This window comes from Lithobates pipiens, unplaced genomic scaffold, assembly GCF_037356315.1.
Source record: "Lithobates pipiens isolate NorthernLeopardFrog02 unplaced genomic scaffold, aLitPip1_a1.2 Scaffold_18, whole genome shotgun sequence".
In the NCBI taxonomy this organism is placed as follows: Eukaryota; Metazoa; Chordata; class Amphibia; order Anura; family Ranidae; genus Lithobates; species Lithobates pipiens.
Window position 1 is genome coordinate 635,451,104 of NW_027507758.1, and position 16,312 is coordinate 635,467,415.

A 16,312-nucleotide genomic window follows, 5' to 3' on the forward strand; every position below is an offset into this window, starting at 1 on the left:
CCCCATCAATCAAGCTTCACTGTGCCCATCAATGCAGCCTCACTGAGCCCATTTGCAGCCTCACTGTGCCCATCTGCAACTTCACTGTGCCAACAATGCTGCCTCATCAATGCAGCCTCATCGGTTCCCATCAATGCAACCTCACTGCCCCCACCACAAATCTCATTGCACAAAATGTATTGTAGCACACATCCCCCATACTGCTGACCTCTGTACACCATGTACACATTCACACCACCAGGACAATTGAAGAAATTCATCCAATGGCTGGGCACACTCTCACTAATCTAATAATAAAACAATTATGTAATGAGTCATATATATATATATATATATATATATATATATATATATATATATATATATATATATATATATATATATATATATTACACACATACATACATACACAAGCCATGAGTATAAATACATGACATCGCATGTCCCGCCTCCTGTACCTTTCTCCTCTACACCAACAACCTGAGAGTGGCTCAGCGACTGACAGCGACTTCCGGGTACAGGGGCAAAGCCAATGCCTCTCGCTCACCTGCCCTCCAATCAGCGTGCAGGCCGCGCCTTGGGACTGACTTTGGGCCAATGCAGCGCAATGGAAGCCTGTTTGAGTCAATATTGGTTTTCTTGCTGAGCTGTAACATGGTGCAAAGTCCTGTATGATGATAGGCAGCTGATATAGTCCATGTCCTGTGGTGCCTGGCCCTGCTCCGGGCTGAGTGGCAGTGCAGGCTCAGCCAGGAGATCGTGCCGTACTCGTGGGTGTCCGTGAGCCTGCCGTCAAATGCGGGAGTATCCTGTCTGTTATACTGAGATTAAATGACACACAGGTGGACTCTATTAATTAGGTGACTTCCAAAGGCAATTGGTTCCACTAGATTTTAGTTAGGTGTATCGGAGTAAAGGGGGCTGAATACAAATGTCCCCCCACACTTTTCACATATTTTATTTGTATCACTTTATCCTTTTCCTTTCATTTCACAATTGTGTGCCACTTTGTGTTGGTCTATCACATGACTAAGGGATGTGCAGATTACTGAGGCTACAGTTTCTTACAAAGCTATCAACCCCTCCTATATTCCTTAACCAATGATTGACCAGAGGACACATTCCTTTTTTTTGGAGTCGAATGGCCATTGCACCCTCTTTATTACAATAAAATACAAAAAACTCACAAACATACAACGTAATGCATATAATACATTTTTACATAACCATTAAACCAAATACAAATCGGTTTAAACCTTCCCGGTCTAGAGGTCTTTGAAGGGCAATTATTTCTCAACCAAATAGTTGTATCGGTACACCCCATAAAGGCCCCACGCCGTGTATTACGCAAGCTCAGAGACAACTAGTTACTTCCTTCCAGATACAACCAACTACACACCATTGTTACCATTGTATTGTTAGTAAGGGAAGGGACCCCCATACCTCCAGATAGGCCCAACCCCCCTAAACCTCCATTATTTTTCCAGCACCTCCTTCAAAATCCCCATAGACCTCCCGCTGCTACGACTATCTAGCAAAAGAAAAACAACAAATTCTCTAGGCCCTTGTACACACAGGAATGTGTCCTATCGGACCATGTCGTCGGATAATCCGACTGTGTGTGGTATACATCGGACTGATTCCGTCGGAATATCCGTCAGACCCAATTTTCCAACATGTTGGAAATATTTCCTGACCAACTGGTTCGATCGGACATACTCCGATCATGTGTAGAGAATTGCATGCTCGGATCAAATTCCTACATCAAAGCTATTGGCTACTAGCCTGAACGTAGTCCCATCGTAACGAAATTACGTCATCACCTTCTGAATGATCGGATTTTTCGACAACTTAGTCCGACCGTGTGTATGCAACAGTTTCGGACAAGATCCGACGGACAAAATCCGACGGATTTGGTTGTCGAACTCTCCGACCGTGTGTACAGGGACTTACACCGGCAAGCAAGAAAAACCTACCTTTTCTTTTTTTCCTTCAGCCCGCTATCCAAACAAGAAGACTTCGCTGCTCCAGGTGAGGTTCTGAAAGCCTGATGATCTGGACAGGTGCCCACCTCGGCTCGCCTCCACATATAATCAAAAGAAGAAATGGCCGCACTCTGTACTCGATCAAAATTCTTTTATTCAGAACACCCCAAAGTGTTGACGGAAGGCTGGTAGATGCCTTTCACAGACTCCAAGCGCGCTTAATCATTGATCCCACTGGTCGAATGGGGAAAAAAAAAAAAGAGAGTCCCGGAGCAGAAGGAGAGAAAAGAATAAGCGTAGGGACGGCATGACAGGTGTGGACAGCACAGTCATGCTTGTTAAGGAAAATAATTTGTCTCCTTTAAGAAAAGGGGAGTGGCCGGAGCAGGGGAGGCGCTCGGTTTAGAAAACTATTAGGCAGGAAGGGGAGGGACATCAGTAGTGAGCGGTGGAGGAAAAGATGCCACACACCCTCACCGCTCTTCCTCCCCGATCCATGGATGGCTGTGATGGCTGCGGAAGAGTCATCCGGCACAGCTACAAGCGGCTGCAGCGTTGGCACAGGGGTATGCATCGGCTGCAAGCACGGGCGGGGGGGGGCGGTATGCGGAGTATGGGATGAATGGCAGACGGGGGGGGGGGGGAACCTGTGACTCCACGTGCTCGGCGGGCTCTGCGGCCGGAGCACCTCAGCCAGACTCCTCAACGGGGCTCAGTGACCAGCAGGGACTCCACGTGCTCGGCGGGCAATACAGCCGGAGCACTTCAGCCTGCCACCTCACCAGGGCTCAGTGCCAGCAAGTGCAGCTAGATGGAAAAGGGAGAGAGAGCATCACACCTCTCCCCCCCCTCCCCCACAGCGCACAGAAGCCCCGGGGTTTCAGGGAGGGTGAGAGACACACGCAGTTACAGGAGTGCGGGAGGGGGGAGCCCAACACGACTCATGGCTCCGTTCCGCCCCCCCCCCCCCTGTCCCCATTACTAGTCGCAGAGGCCAGGAGCACGCGGCCAGTTTTGATGGAGCAGCGTCACGGGTGGTGGGTCAGGCGGCAGGGTAGGCCCGCTGTCCCACGCGACCTAGGGCACGCAGGAGGAGCGCGGCGTTGGTGGGGAGCGTGGTCTGAGTTCGAACTGCTGTTGCTGAGACCGGGAGCCCAGCTATGCAGGCACCAAGCGGGTCGGTGCAACAGGACGGTGAGCAGGATGGGAGCGACATCACCGAACCCCAGAAACCAGAGCAGGACCCTCTGGGGGGTGCAGCCAGTGGCCGTTCGGACGGAGGAAGACAGCAACTGATCAGAGGGAGACCTGTCCGGGTCAGAGAGGGACGAGGGCCGGGGACGTTCGGCAGCGGTGGATTCCTAAGTGGCGGCTGGCGGGCCGAGTCCTGGACAGCCCGGTGAGTGCAATTCTTCCTTTTCTGTTTTATCTTTCTTATAACTAGTGGTAGATCGGGGGGACTGCAGGGCCCCCCGGTGGTGGGTAGTTTGTTAGGGGGCAGGCGGTGATAGGCCCCACGCGGAACATCCCAGGCAACGCATGCGTAAGGAGCGTGCCACGGCGGCTACACAGCTGGCTGCAGGGGGGGATACCAGAGGGGATGACCATCTAAAGACCGAGGTAACAAGAAATGTGGTAAGGGGAATGGGTGGAGATCTTCACATTATTGCCGATAGGGAGATTCAACCTGGGTGAGATGATCACAGAGATCTGCTGTTTTCTTCTACCCACCCCCTTCTTCACACTGGGTCGCAGGTGTTCGCCATCTTGGCAAGTGGGGGGGGGGGCGGGAAGGAGGCCCCCTAACACGGCTCGATGCCATTCTGATACCTGGCAGCCTGTAGCGTAAGACGTATGGCAGTAGGGCTGGGCTGCGGGACAATGAATTTTTGACAACGATTGGATGTCTGACAGGCACTGCGATGGGATCACTCGGATAGTTGCCAGTGTATGCAGCTTATGGCAGCGGAGCAGGCTCTTAATCAGTTTCAGGCTGGGGACTGAGGTCCCGCAGCCTCGGGACAACCGACCACAAAAAGTAAATTCTGGGCGAGCTGTTGCTTTAGACACGCGTGCTGGCTGCGGGGGGGGGTTCCCGGGCGCTGGAAGGTGGTTTGGATGATGAGGGACGACGACGGTGGATGGTTTGGACGCTTCCGTTTTCCCAGCAGTACCCGACCGGTAATCGGCTCCGGTGTTGGAATCGGGTTTCGCGAGCGGTCACGATACCACGTGCCCCCCCTCCCTTCTTTAGGACGGTTCCGGCTACTGACCGGTTGGTTTATCCATTGGGTGTGGTTCCCGTCAAAGAGCCCGCTATGTTGGTAGGGATTCACCACCTTTCCCATCCGGAGTGTGGGTTGATTAAGGCTTTGATGGCTCAGGAGGAGCATGCGGTTTTCAGGTACTTGTTGGGGAGCCGCGGTATCACGGGTCGCCGATGGGTGGGGGTCACGGTGGTCGGAAGCTGATAGTGAATCAGCTTTCCGGCTTTTGCCAGTTCATCCAGACAGTTTCCGTCTGCCAGACCGTACGTGGGAGGTGGTATGCTTTGTAGATCATTGTCTCCCATGCCATGCTCCTTCTCATGCGTTTTTCTTCACAGCGTTCAGCTCCGTTTTTGGGAATGGGTGGTGCGGGACATCACTGCGATCAACTAGGTCATTCAATATCTGGTGGACTTCAGATGCATTTGCCAACCGGGTTACACCATTTGCGCCATCCCGTTGGGGACCGTGTGACATATAGCGGAACAGCTCGGGGTCCCGCGAATGATGGGTAAGATGGAGGGCCTCACGTCTGCCACGGTTTTTTCAGGGCATGGAAGTGGATTCGAAGGGAAGGGAATGCGATTATCGAGGGACAAGCAGGGAAAGTTCAGGGCTGACGTTGTGGACCATTGCTAGGCGAGTGTTATTGTTCATCAGCTACAAACGTTGTGGGTTAGAAACATAAATAAACAAACATATCCATGAGAATTTGCTTGCTTGAATTTTCATGGGCAGGTTTTGCCTCCGGCTGATGGCGGAATCTGAGTTAGTCAAGGTCCCTAGGGATTTCAGAAGTCTCAACAGTGAGCCCAGGGGGGGACTTGCGGGGGTGGCAGGACATCCTGGAGTTGTTTGATGGGCATACTCTAAGGAGGTCTGGGCCCATCGGTATTTTCTAGGGGGATTGTCACGTAGGCTGTGGGCTACGGGGGCCTGTTTTTCGGGAAAAGGCAGCGCTGCCCTTGTCCCCCAGCGAGGGGGGAGGCTCGGTTCTTGAGGAACTTGGTTCATCTGGAACGGTTTCAGACTGTGGTAGCGAGGTAAATGTGGTGGGAATCCTTCCGTACCAAAGGTGTGTCTCTGTTGTGACATCCTGGGGGGGTCCGGGTGTCATCCGCTTTTCGGCAAAGTCTACGCCAGGGCCCGGCCGGGTGAGCCGTTGGGTGTTGGGCTGTTGCCAAGGGAATGCTTTCTTTATGCAGTATATGTACCAAGGTTGGGTATCGCCGCGGTGGATGCGTGGTCTCGTTTTCCACGGGTCAGTTGCCGGGAGTTAGCACCAGATGCGGTACAACACCGGTCATGAATAGGGTAGGACATTGCCTTGTGTATCACGGCGTGGGGGGATTCAATGATCCGTTAATAGGACAATTTGTGGGGGGCTACTTTAAGGTGCGGTAGGAATGTGCAGCATTTCGGTACAGGGTTGGTACCGCCTCCGAGGGTCGAGAGGTAACCCACGCGGGTCGCTATTTTATTATCGGAATTGGAGGGAGGTATTTAGGCTGCCGCCATCGATCGGTATTGGCGGACTTGGGAGTTTCTTTCAAGCTACGAGGCACCCGGTTTTCCGTTGACATGCTACACAGCCCATTTTAGTGGCTGAGCGACAGTTGTAACTCAGAGCATGAACGTGCCCTGTGCCGCACGGCCTTCTCACCGGCTCTCGTGGGTGACATTACGGATACGCGAGATAGACAGCCCTTCTTAACGGTCACAACGTAGGGCGGATGGTGTGGGTTTGTAGGTTATTTTCAGGATTCCGTCAGAAGGTGGGTAAAGCGGTCGCACTGATCGGACCGCTACGGATGGGCGTCTGGAGGGGTTCCGGATTCAGGAGTCACGTATAGGTGGCCGGTAAGAGGAGCACATTGTTTACGGAACATTTTGCATAGCTGGGTTTCGAAACTGGTTGACAGCGGTGGCTATGAGCCACAAAGTTATGCCTCCCAGTCGTTCTGAATTGGGGTGGTCACGGGGGCTGCCAGGCCCAGCCCCAAGTTATGTTACAAATAAGTGCATGGACAGGTGGGACTCGGATGGATTTGAGTTTTTGTTTTATATTTGCCCATATTCGTTGTAGATTTGGGTCTAAGGATGCGGCTTTCGGGCCTTTATCTTAACATTATGGAAGGGGGAACTTACTGTGTTTTGGGTTGTCATTTTCGTGTTTGCATTGGGGAAGTTGACCAGTGTTGATCCTGGGTCACTCATAGGTTTACTGGGGTGGGCCAGGGGATCAAATGTTCGGCTAATAGGTGCGCAGTGGGGCAGCTCAGCCAGCATGGTCATGGCTTGGTCAGATATGGTGGGCAGTCTTCTTGGCCTGCGGAAAAGGTTTATAGGACTCTAGGGGGGGTAAAAACATGGCAGTGAGTAGGCTTGTGAGCAGGAACGGGGGTATGGCTGTACGTCATGGTGAGCTGGAGGTGGATACTTGGAGGTATCTTGGGAACGATGGGGGTGCGCTTCAACGAAGTGGGAACCAGTCTTTGGGCTCTAGGTTTGTGGAAGGCATACAGCGAGCGAGGAGGGTGTGGAGGTGCACGCAAGGGTAAGGTTTTACCCCTTTCGTGCTGTGGCAGTGGTTGGATCTTTGAAGGAGGAGAATATGGATGTTATATGCATATATAACATGGTTGGTACCCATCCGTGGTATGGGGGTTAACATGGTTGGTACCCATCTGTGGGATGGGGTTAGCATGGTTGGTACCCATCTGTGGTATGGGGTTAACATGCTTGGTACCCATCTATGGTATGGGGTTAACATGGTTGGTACCCATCTGTGGTATGGGGTTAACATGGTTGGTACCCATCTGTGGTATGGGGTTTAACATGTTGGTACCCATCTGTGGTATGGGGTTAACATGGTTGGTACCCATCTGTGGTATGGGGATAACATGGTTGGTACCCATCTGTGGATGGGGTTATCAGGTACCTTCTGGTCAACAAGGGGTTAACCTGGAAGGGGTAAAAGGTGGGTCACTGCGAAAGTTGAGTACCGTCTCCGGGTCCGGGGGTTTGCGACTGGAGGCCTAAAGTAAAAAGAAGTTTGTCGCAGTGACCAGTGGGGTGGGGTTCCCCTCAAAGACCCCAAAAGTACAAAAAGTTGGTTATTGAGTTATTTTAAATGTTTATTTAATCTCAAAGTAATTGTTAATAAAAGGCCATCAAGGCCATTTAATCCAAAAATCTTGTCATGTCATTTGTGAGGGGATTTGGAGAGGGTTAGATATTATGGTTAACCGGTGGAGGAAGTGACTGTGGGTTAGGTCCTTCACATGTCATGATTAGTCCATGAACTGCATTATGATTAGACCTGTTATTTTCTCTACATACAAAGAGGAAGTTGGACACCAAAGTATTGTGTAAGAAGTGATTGAAGACTCAGATAGCGATGTTATCAGGAAACACCCCCTCCCCCATACTCTCGTCCTTCATCCTCCTCCTCTCTGTTTTACAAGTTTAAAGGTGGTGAGAAGTCACGGGATAGCGTGTCTACTTACAGTAAGAAGAAGTTGGAGCTCCCAGTGCCGTGGTTCCAGGTGTTATCTTCCAGAATCTTCTGTGATTGGACTCGTCACCTTTCTGGAAATATTTTCAGGTCTCTTCGTTGTCGGGAAGAACAAACAATCTGATTGGAGGATGCATGGGCAGATCTAACAAGGTGAGACCCCACCAATCATTCTTCTGACTGCTCTAACCAAAGCGGAGTTCCATATTCTGAGAGCCGGCAGGAAATGGGAACTCCGCTCACTGCTCACAGCACTCTAATTCCACATAGACCATAAGTCAGTATATTGTGCAGTCTCCATATAGATAATGTACGAATGGATGATGTATACTGTATATAGAGAAAGGAGAGTATGTGTCATTCTATATATCTCTGTGTATAACATCCCCCCACTGATACCATAGATCAGAAGTCTCTATATTGTGTAGTCTCCATTTAGATAATGTATACATGGATGATGTATACTGTATATAGAGGGGAGAAGAGTCTGTATCATTCTATGTGTCCCTCTGTGGAGCGTGAAGCGTGAAGTCTGACGTTTTGTCTGCATAAAATCTGATCGTGTGCATGTGGCTTTAGTGTTCTATTGTGCTTCTATTGTCAGTGTAGAGGGTCAGCTTATTGTGAATACAGTGATAGTGTAGTGTGGCCATTCATTTTTACATTAGTGTCAGTGTAGTGTTTCAGGGCAGGTTTACTGCAGTCTATTGAACTGCATTAGTGCACATTTATTGAAGTATATTGAGATACATCAGTGCCCATTTACTGCACTATATAGGAGGTGCATTAGCACACGTTTACTGCAGTATATTGAGGTTTGTTAGTGCACTAACGCACCTCAATATACTGCAGTAAACGTGCACTAACGCACCTCCATATACTGGAAGACACGTGCACTAACAAACCTCAATATACTGCAGTAAACGTGTGCTAATGCACCTCCTATATAGCAGTAAATGGACCCTGATGCATTTCAATATACTTCAATAAATGTGCACTAATGCAGTTCAATAGACTGCAGTAAACATGCCCTGAAACACTACACTGACACTAAAGTAAAAATATATATTGAGGTGCGTTAGTGCACGTTTACTGCAGTATATTGAGGTGTGTTAGTGCACGTTTACTGCAGTATATTGAGGTGCGTTAGTGCACGTTTACTGCAGTATATTGAGGTGCGTTAGTGCACGTTTACTGTAGTATATTGAGGTGTGTTAGTGCACGTTTACGGCAGTATTTGAGGTGTGTTAGTGCACGTTTACGGCAGTATATTGAGGTGCAATAGTGCACATGTACTGCAGTATATTGAGGTGTGTTAGTACACATTTATGGCAGTATATTGAGGTGCATTAGTGCACGTTTACTGCAGTATATTGAGGTTCATTAGTGCCCGTGTATTCCAGTATATTGAGGTTCATTAGTGCCCTGTATTCCAGTATATTGAGTTGCATTAGTGCACGTTTACTGCAGTATTTTGAAGTGTATTAGTGCACGTTTACTGCAGTATATTAAGGTGTGTTCGTACACATTTACAGAAGTATATTGAGGTGCATTAGTGCACCTGTATTCTAGTCTATTGAGGTGCATTAGTGCACCTGTATTCCAGTCTATTGAGGTGCATTAGAGCAAATTTACTGCAATATATTAAACTGTGTTAGTGCATGTTTACTGCAGTATATTGAGGTTAGTTAGTACACGTGTACTGCAATAAATTGAACTGCATTGGTGCACATTTACTGCAGTATATTGACATTAGTGCACATTTACTACAGTATATTGAGGTGCATTAGTGCACATTTACTGCAGTGTGACATAAAATATTGCAACAACCACCATTTTATTCTATAGGGTCTCTGCTAAAAAAACAAAACAAAAAAAAAACATATCATGTTCGGGTGTTCCAAGTAATTTTCTAGCTGAAAATAATGATTTTTACTTGTAATCAACAAATGTCAGAAAAGGTTTGGTCTTTAAATGGTAAACTTCCTTCATTTACAAGGAGTTCTTTCCTTTGATAAAAGAACAAAAAGATACTTTGTTTCTACTTATACCAGTGTTGTGATTAAACTTGGCAGGCTGCCTGGGTTTTTTTCCCCAGTTGTGAGAACTCTCTGCACTTGTTAGAAAGAATCGTGACATGCTTATTTGACGATCGGGAAGAAAAAAAAATTGCAGGTTTTGATTCTTAACAATTAATCATGCAGCTCTAATGTTTACTGTAGTATATTGAGGTGTGTTAGTGCATGTTTACTGCAGTATATTGAACTGCGTTAGTGCACATTTACTGCAGTATATTGAACTGCGTTAGTGCACATTTACTGCAGTATATTGAACTGCGTTAGTGCACATTTTGCTGCAGTATATTAAACTACATTAGTGCACATTTACTGCAGTATATTGAACTGTGTTAGTGCACATTTCAGCTATGAGCAAGCACTACGTTTAGTGTCAAACACGTCAGATGTTTTTGGTTCTGTATTACTTTGCTGTGACTTGTACAGTGTGATCCTGATGTTCTAATAAAGGCACGAGAAATTTCATTTGGTGTCCAGAATTTTCTACTCACCCTGAAGTGCACATTTACTGCAGTATATTGAACTGTGTTTGTGCACATTTACTGCAGTATATTGAACTGTGTTGGTGCACATTTACTGTGGTATATTGAACTGTGTTGGTGCACATTTACTGTGGTATATTGAACTGTGTTGGTGCACATTTACTGCAGTATATTGAACTGTGTTGGTGTACATTTACTGCAGTATATTGAACTGTGTTGGTGTACATTTACTGCAGTATATTGATCTGCGTTAGTGCACATTTACTGCAGTCTGTCCAGGTGCATTAGTGAGAGTTTTTATATTAAATTATTTTGTTGGTGATATTGTTTCATGTAAATAATATTCAAAGGGTAAGCGGAAACCTTTTTATACATGCGGCAATTATGAAATTTTAAATAGTTCTACGATTTTTGGATGCTGAAAATCAATTGAGTCCATTCTGACCAATGGCGAGTGTTTTGTCAGTATTTAGGCTCCGGTAAAATGGTGTCAGACCCACTTCCTGATGACACGTGCTTGAGTGTGAAATGCATTGAAGCAAGGCTTGACACACACGTTTACAGAAGTTCTCCACTTCTGCTCGGGTAGCGGAGACGTATCACGTGTGCCGCGAGTCAGGCAGTGGTGTCGGGCCGGCTTCTGCTTACCCTTGAGCTGTTTATGCTTTCTGTACCCTGTACCGGACTATGTAAGTGCTATATTTTAAGCAATTAAAAAGCAATATTTCACTATTTCTTACTTCTGTGGCTCTTTTTGGTGGAGCCAATTCCACAGAATCATTGGATGGAAGTTGGATAAATGCAGTAGAGGATACATAAGGAATTCACGCTCATATACCTTTGCATATTGGATTGGGTTCTGGTTTCTCCTGCATATGGATGATTGATTGTGATGAGATTGCTGAAGGGGTTAATCAATGAAACAAGGAGTTTACTATATACACATGCCTTATGGTCACTTTGTGGCTGAGGCTATCTGGTGAGCGCATTTTATTATCACTTCGGGTGAAGCACTGTCTATATGAGATCTTTGGAGCACATTGCACTTTAGAAGCACATTGTTGCAGTATACATAAGAAGATTTGATCACAGTGTTTATTATGGACATTTCAGATTTATTATTTTGTATGTCCTTTATTAATTGCATAACATTAAGCACTAATATTCATTTTATATATTTGTCTTTTGCGCCCTTTATAATTTTATTAGTGAATGTTTACTGCAATGTATTGACCTGCGTTAGTGCACGTTTACTGCTGTATATTGATGTGCAGTAGTGCACATGTACTGCAGTATATTGAGGTGCGTTAGTGCACATTTACTAACGGTGAGTGGTAATCCCAAAAATGATATCAACCAGGGCTCTGCACGGAGTCATGGGAAGATGCTGGTCGGCTTACGAAATGTTAAGGCCTTGCCGTTGAAACTGCGGGCCCGAAATGCTGTTAGGACGAGTGAATCCAGCCACCATAACTGCAATAAATTGAACTGTGTTAGTGCCTGTTTACTGAAGTATATTTAACTGCATTAGGGCACGTTTACTGCAGTATATTGACAAGCATTAGTGCACGTTTACTGCAATATATTGAACTGTGTTAGTGCACATGTACTGAAGTATATTGAGGTGCGTTAGTGCACATTTACTGTAGCATATTCATGTGCGTTAGTGCACATTTACTGGAATATATTGAACTGCATTAGTACACGTTTATTGCGGTATATTGAAGTGCGTTAGTGCACATTTACTGCAGTATATTGAGGTGCCTTAATGCACGTTTACTGCAATATATTGAACTGCATTAGTGCAAGTCTATTGCAGTATATTGAAGTGCGTTAGTGCACATTTACAGCAGTATATTGAGGTGCGTTAGTGCATGCTTACTGCAATATATTGAAGTGCGTTAGTGCACGTTTACTGCAGTATATTGAGGTGCCTTAGTGCACGTTTAATACAGTATATTAGAGCAAATTTACTGCAATATATTAAACTGTGTTAGTGCCGTTCATTTCAAAAGTACGGCGGATAGTCCGGTGGACTATACGGCGGATAGTCCGGCGGACCTAGTCTGCTGGAAAAGTCCTGTGTGTGGGCAGGTCCGTTCGTTCGGACAGTCCGGCGGTTTGTCTGCCAGACTAAGTCTGCTGGATGGTCTGATCGTGTGTACGCGGCATAAGTTCTAGGAGGTACTCCCAGGTCCAAGGGCACTCCCAGTCACTAAGTTACCCCCAGGTACTAAGGCTAATCCCAGGTACTAAGGTACTCCAAAGTACTAAGGCTTTCACAGCCTGGTACTTAGGTACTCCAAGTTACCCCCTGTACTAAAGGTAGTCTCAACATCCCTCTGATATTGGAGAAAATACAAGTCTTAGCATTCCTTCACTGATATTATAGGAGAATCACATGTCCCAGCATTCCTCCACTGATATATTGGGGAACAACAAGTCCCAGAATCCCCCAGTGTCCAGTCATGGTGAACTGCAAGCCCCAACATCCGCTTCATTTGTATCACTTGTGTTTCTGGCCATGGGGAACTACAAGTCCCAGCATCCCTCCACCGATATACCCTTTGGGTCTGCCCATGGGAGAACTACAGGTCACAGAATCCACTTCACTGAAATCACAAGTCTGTCCTGCCATGGGGGAACTACAAATCACAGCATCCTTCCACTGATATCCCCTGTGTGCTCAGCCATAGGAACTATGGGGTTGTGGGGATTTGTATGCCCCAGCATGTCCTCACCTATGCTATCTGAACTCTCTCATTATGACTGGAGGAACACAATATAGACTGGAAGGGATGGATGTCCAGGTGAATCTGTGTACCCTATACAATGCTGAGTAATACAAAATGTTGGAAATACACTTGTTTGAATGGAAAGTAAATATTTAACCCCTTAACCCTAAATGTTCCTTAACCCATCCCCACCCTTCCCCTAGGTAATGCCCAAACCTGAAGTATCAGTCTACCTCTATGTAGGCGTCTTACTGGCTGATACTTTGGTGCTCTCTGTAGGCATCTTACTGGCTGATACTTTAGTGCTCTATGTAGGCATCTTACTGGATGATACTTTGGTGCCCTCTGTAGGCATCTTACTGGCGGACACTTTGGTTCTCTCTGTAGGCATCTTACTGGATGATACTTTGGTGCCCTCTGTAGGCATCTTACTGGCTGACACTTTGGTTCTCTCAGTAGGCATCTTACTGGATGATACTTTGGTGCCCTCTGTAGGCATCTTACTGGCTGATACTTTGGTGCTCTCTGTAGGCATCTTACTGGCTGATACTTTGGTGCTGGTTAGTATCCATTTTGGCTAAGAATGGCACAGATTTGTGGAGGTGACACCTAAAAAGTATGAGTCTGTATAAATTGTAGCTCTAAACAGGGTAAAATTCCATTGTGACCCTGATATACCAATCAGATGAATGCCGGCGTGAAGCTTATGGGAGGGCCCTCGTAGTTATGGGTTGTAAATGATGGAAGTCCATCCAATTCTGATCCTCTCTGATTGGACATCTAGGCAGCCAATCTTTATACACATAAGAGAAAAAAATTCTCCTTATTGATTCCGTTCATCCCACTACAAATGAGTTTATTATTGTTTGTGTTCCTTCCAGGTGATGTCATCTCCTGATGTCATGGCTACCTCTTCCTCCTCCTCCTCCTCACAAGGTAGGACCGCTGATCCTGACAATCCTTTCCAATGTTTTCCTCAATCTCACATCTCCAGAGATTGGAATTCGCTTATAGGACATCTTATGTCTCCATAGTCTGGACATTACTGGTAGACATCTGGTCAGTCCACGCATGACTGCTGAGGTGCAATGGGCTTAAGTACACACTATCAGATTGTCTGCTGAGTTTTTCCTTCAGATTTACCAAAACCATGTAGTGGAAGGGCCTGCCTGATTGCATACACATTGAAACTCCTAAGGTTTGACCTCATATTATATGGTTTTGGTAAATATGAAGGAAAAACTCAGTAGACAATCTGATAGTGTGTACGGGGCTTTAGGTCCCAACTAATGTAACACCAAGGGGTCAAATCCCCCCCATCATCCTTGCCCTTTTCCCCATTAAATAAAACACTTACAACCATTAGGTTGGAAAGGGCAAGGCCACAGCTTTATTAAATTCCAACACATAACGTGAACATGTTTAACCAGTGCCAGTCATAGTCGTACTGTTAGCACTCAACCAAAAGAAGGAAGCGGGGCCTGTCCTTACCATAAGTGCTGGACAGACAGTCTACTTCCAATTTTCCATCAAGGGCATAGCCCATTACAGCAACTTTAACTGCCGTCAAGGTCAAGAAAACTGCAGAAAGCTGTGACATACCATAATGTAGTAAAAAATGGTGGCGGGAGGGTGGGCAGCTCTTCCAACGACTCGACCGAAAGACAGAGAATTCCCTAGGGCACGCGATTTTCTGAGCTCAGGCCCATCCCATCTCACCTGTCCCAACCAATTGTTCCCCTTTTCATGTACCTAGCCATGCCCCCATCAGTCAAGGCTCTCTTTCCCTAGGAGGGGCTCAAGAGGCCTTCATTAGAAGCGTTGAGGAGCTTTCATCAATTCCACAATCGCATTCCCGTGTCTTAATATTTTATTTATATTTAGCTGGGTGCCGTGTTCTATCAGATAGTGCCCACCATCGAAAAAAAGTGCCTGCGTAGTATGGGAGGACACTCCAGCTGATTTGCCGATCAGCTGGCCTGACGTAACCATGGCGCATGCGCACGTCGTAGGAGGCATCAACTGAAAGCTATACAAACAGCGGAGGGAGACCGTAGTTCTCAGATTGTGCCTCGCTGTTGCGGATTTCGGCTTTTGCAGTGTGGTTTTGTCTGTGTTGCAGGGCGGGTTTGGTGTGTTGAACGGCTCGGTTTTGCCTGTGTGAAAGGGCAGGTTGCAACACAGACAAAACCCGCCCTTCAACACATTCACAAGCTGTACCCTCCAGCAGCAGCGATGCACAATCTAACAACTACGGTCTCCCTCCGCTGTTTGTATAGCTTTCAATTGTGCCTGTGCAATGGTATCTCCTATCGAGAGATACCCACAGCTCCCAACTGTCCCTGATTTCGAGGGAGTGTCCCTGATTTGGAGAAATGTCCCTCTGTCCCTCATTCCTCCTCATATGTCCCTCATTTTGGTCTGATCTATAGAGTTGTATATAAAATGCACTTTTTATCTATCAAAAAGTGTTTCCCGGTGCTAAACCTTTCATCCAATTTCTAAATTGCTACATTTGTACATTTTAAAAGCCAATATAAAGGAATAGTAATAGTAAAAAAAAGTCCTTGTGGATTTAATTAACTTTTTTTTTTTTTTTTTGGTTAATTCTCCTTTAACCACTTCAGCCCCGGACCATTTTGCTGGCCAATGACCAGAGCACTTTTTGCGATTCGGCACTGCGTCGCTTTAACTGACAATTGCGCAGTCGTGCGACGTGGCTCCCAAACAAAATTGGCGTCCTCTTTTCCCCACAAATAGAGCTTTCTTTTGGTGGTATTTGATCACCCCTGCGGTTTTTATTTTTTGCGCTATAAACAAAAAAAGAGCGACAATTTTGAAAAAACGCATTATTTTTTACTTTTTGTTATAATAAATATCCCCCAAAAATAAAAAAACATTTTTTCCCTCAGTTTAGGCCGATACGTATTCTTCTACATATTTTTGGTAAAAATTGCAATAAGCGATTATTGATTGGTTTGCGCAAAATGTATAGTGTTTACAAAATAGGGGATAGTTTATGGCATTTTTATTCTTTTTTTTTTTTTACTAGTAATGGCGGCGATCAGCGTTTTTTTTTTTTTTTTTTTATCATGACTGCAACATTATGGCGGACACATTGGACATTTTTGACACCATTGTCATTTATACAGCAATCACTGCTATACAAATGCACTGATTCCTGTGTAAATGACACTGGCAGTGAAAGGGTTAACCAGGGGTGGCAGTGTAGGGGTTAAGTGTGTCCTAGG

General features: G+C 46.2%; 1 protein-coding gene across 1 annotated transcript in view; it reads left to right on the forward strand.

Moving 5' to 3' along the window:
- Positions 1-7,101: 7,101 nt before the first annotated feature.
- Positions 7,102-16,312, forward strand: part of LOC143989319 (NACHT, LRR and PYD domains-containing protein 3-like) — a 160,277-nt gene continuing 151,066 nt past the window's right edge. The window contains exons 1-2 of the mRNA XM_077489406.1: positions 7,102-7,922; positions 13,943-13,997. Coding sequence (XP_077345532.1) covers positions 7,905-7,922; positions 13,943-13,997 — 73 coding nt within the window. The 5' untranslated portion in view covers positions 7,102-7,904. The remainder of the gene's footprint in view (positions 7,923-13,942; positions 13,998-16,312) is intronic.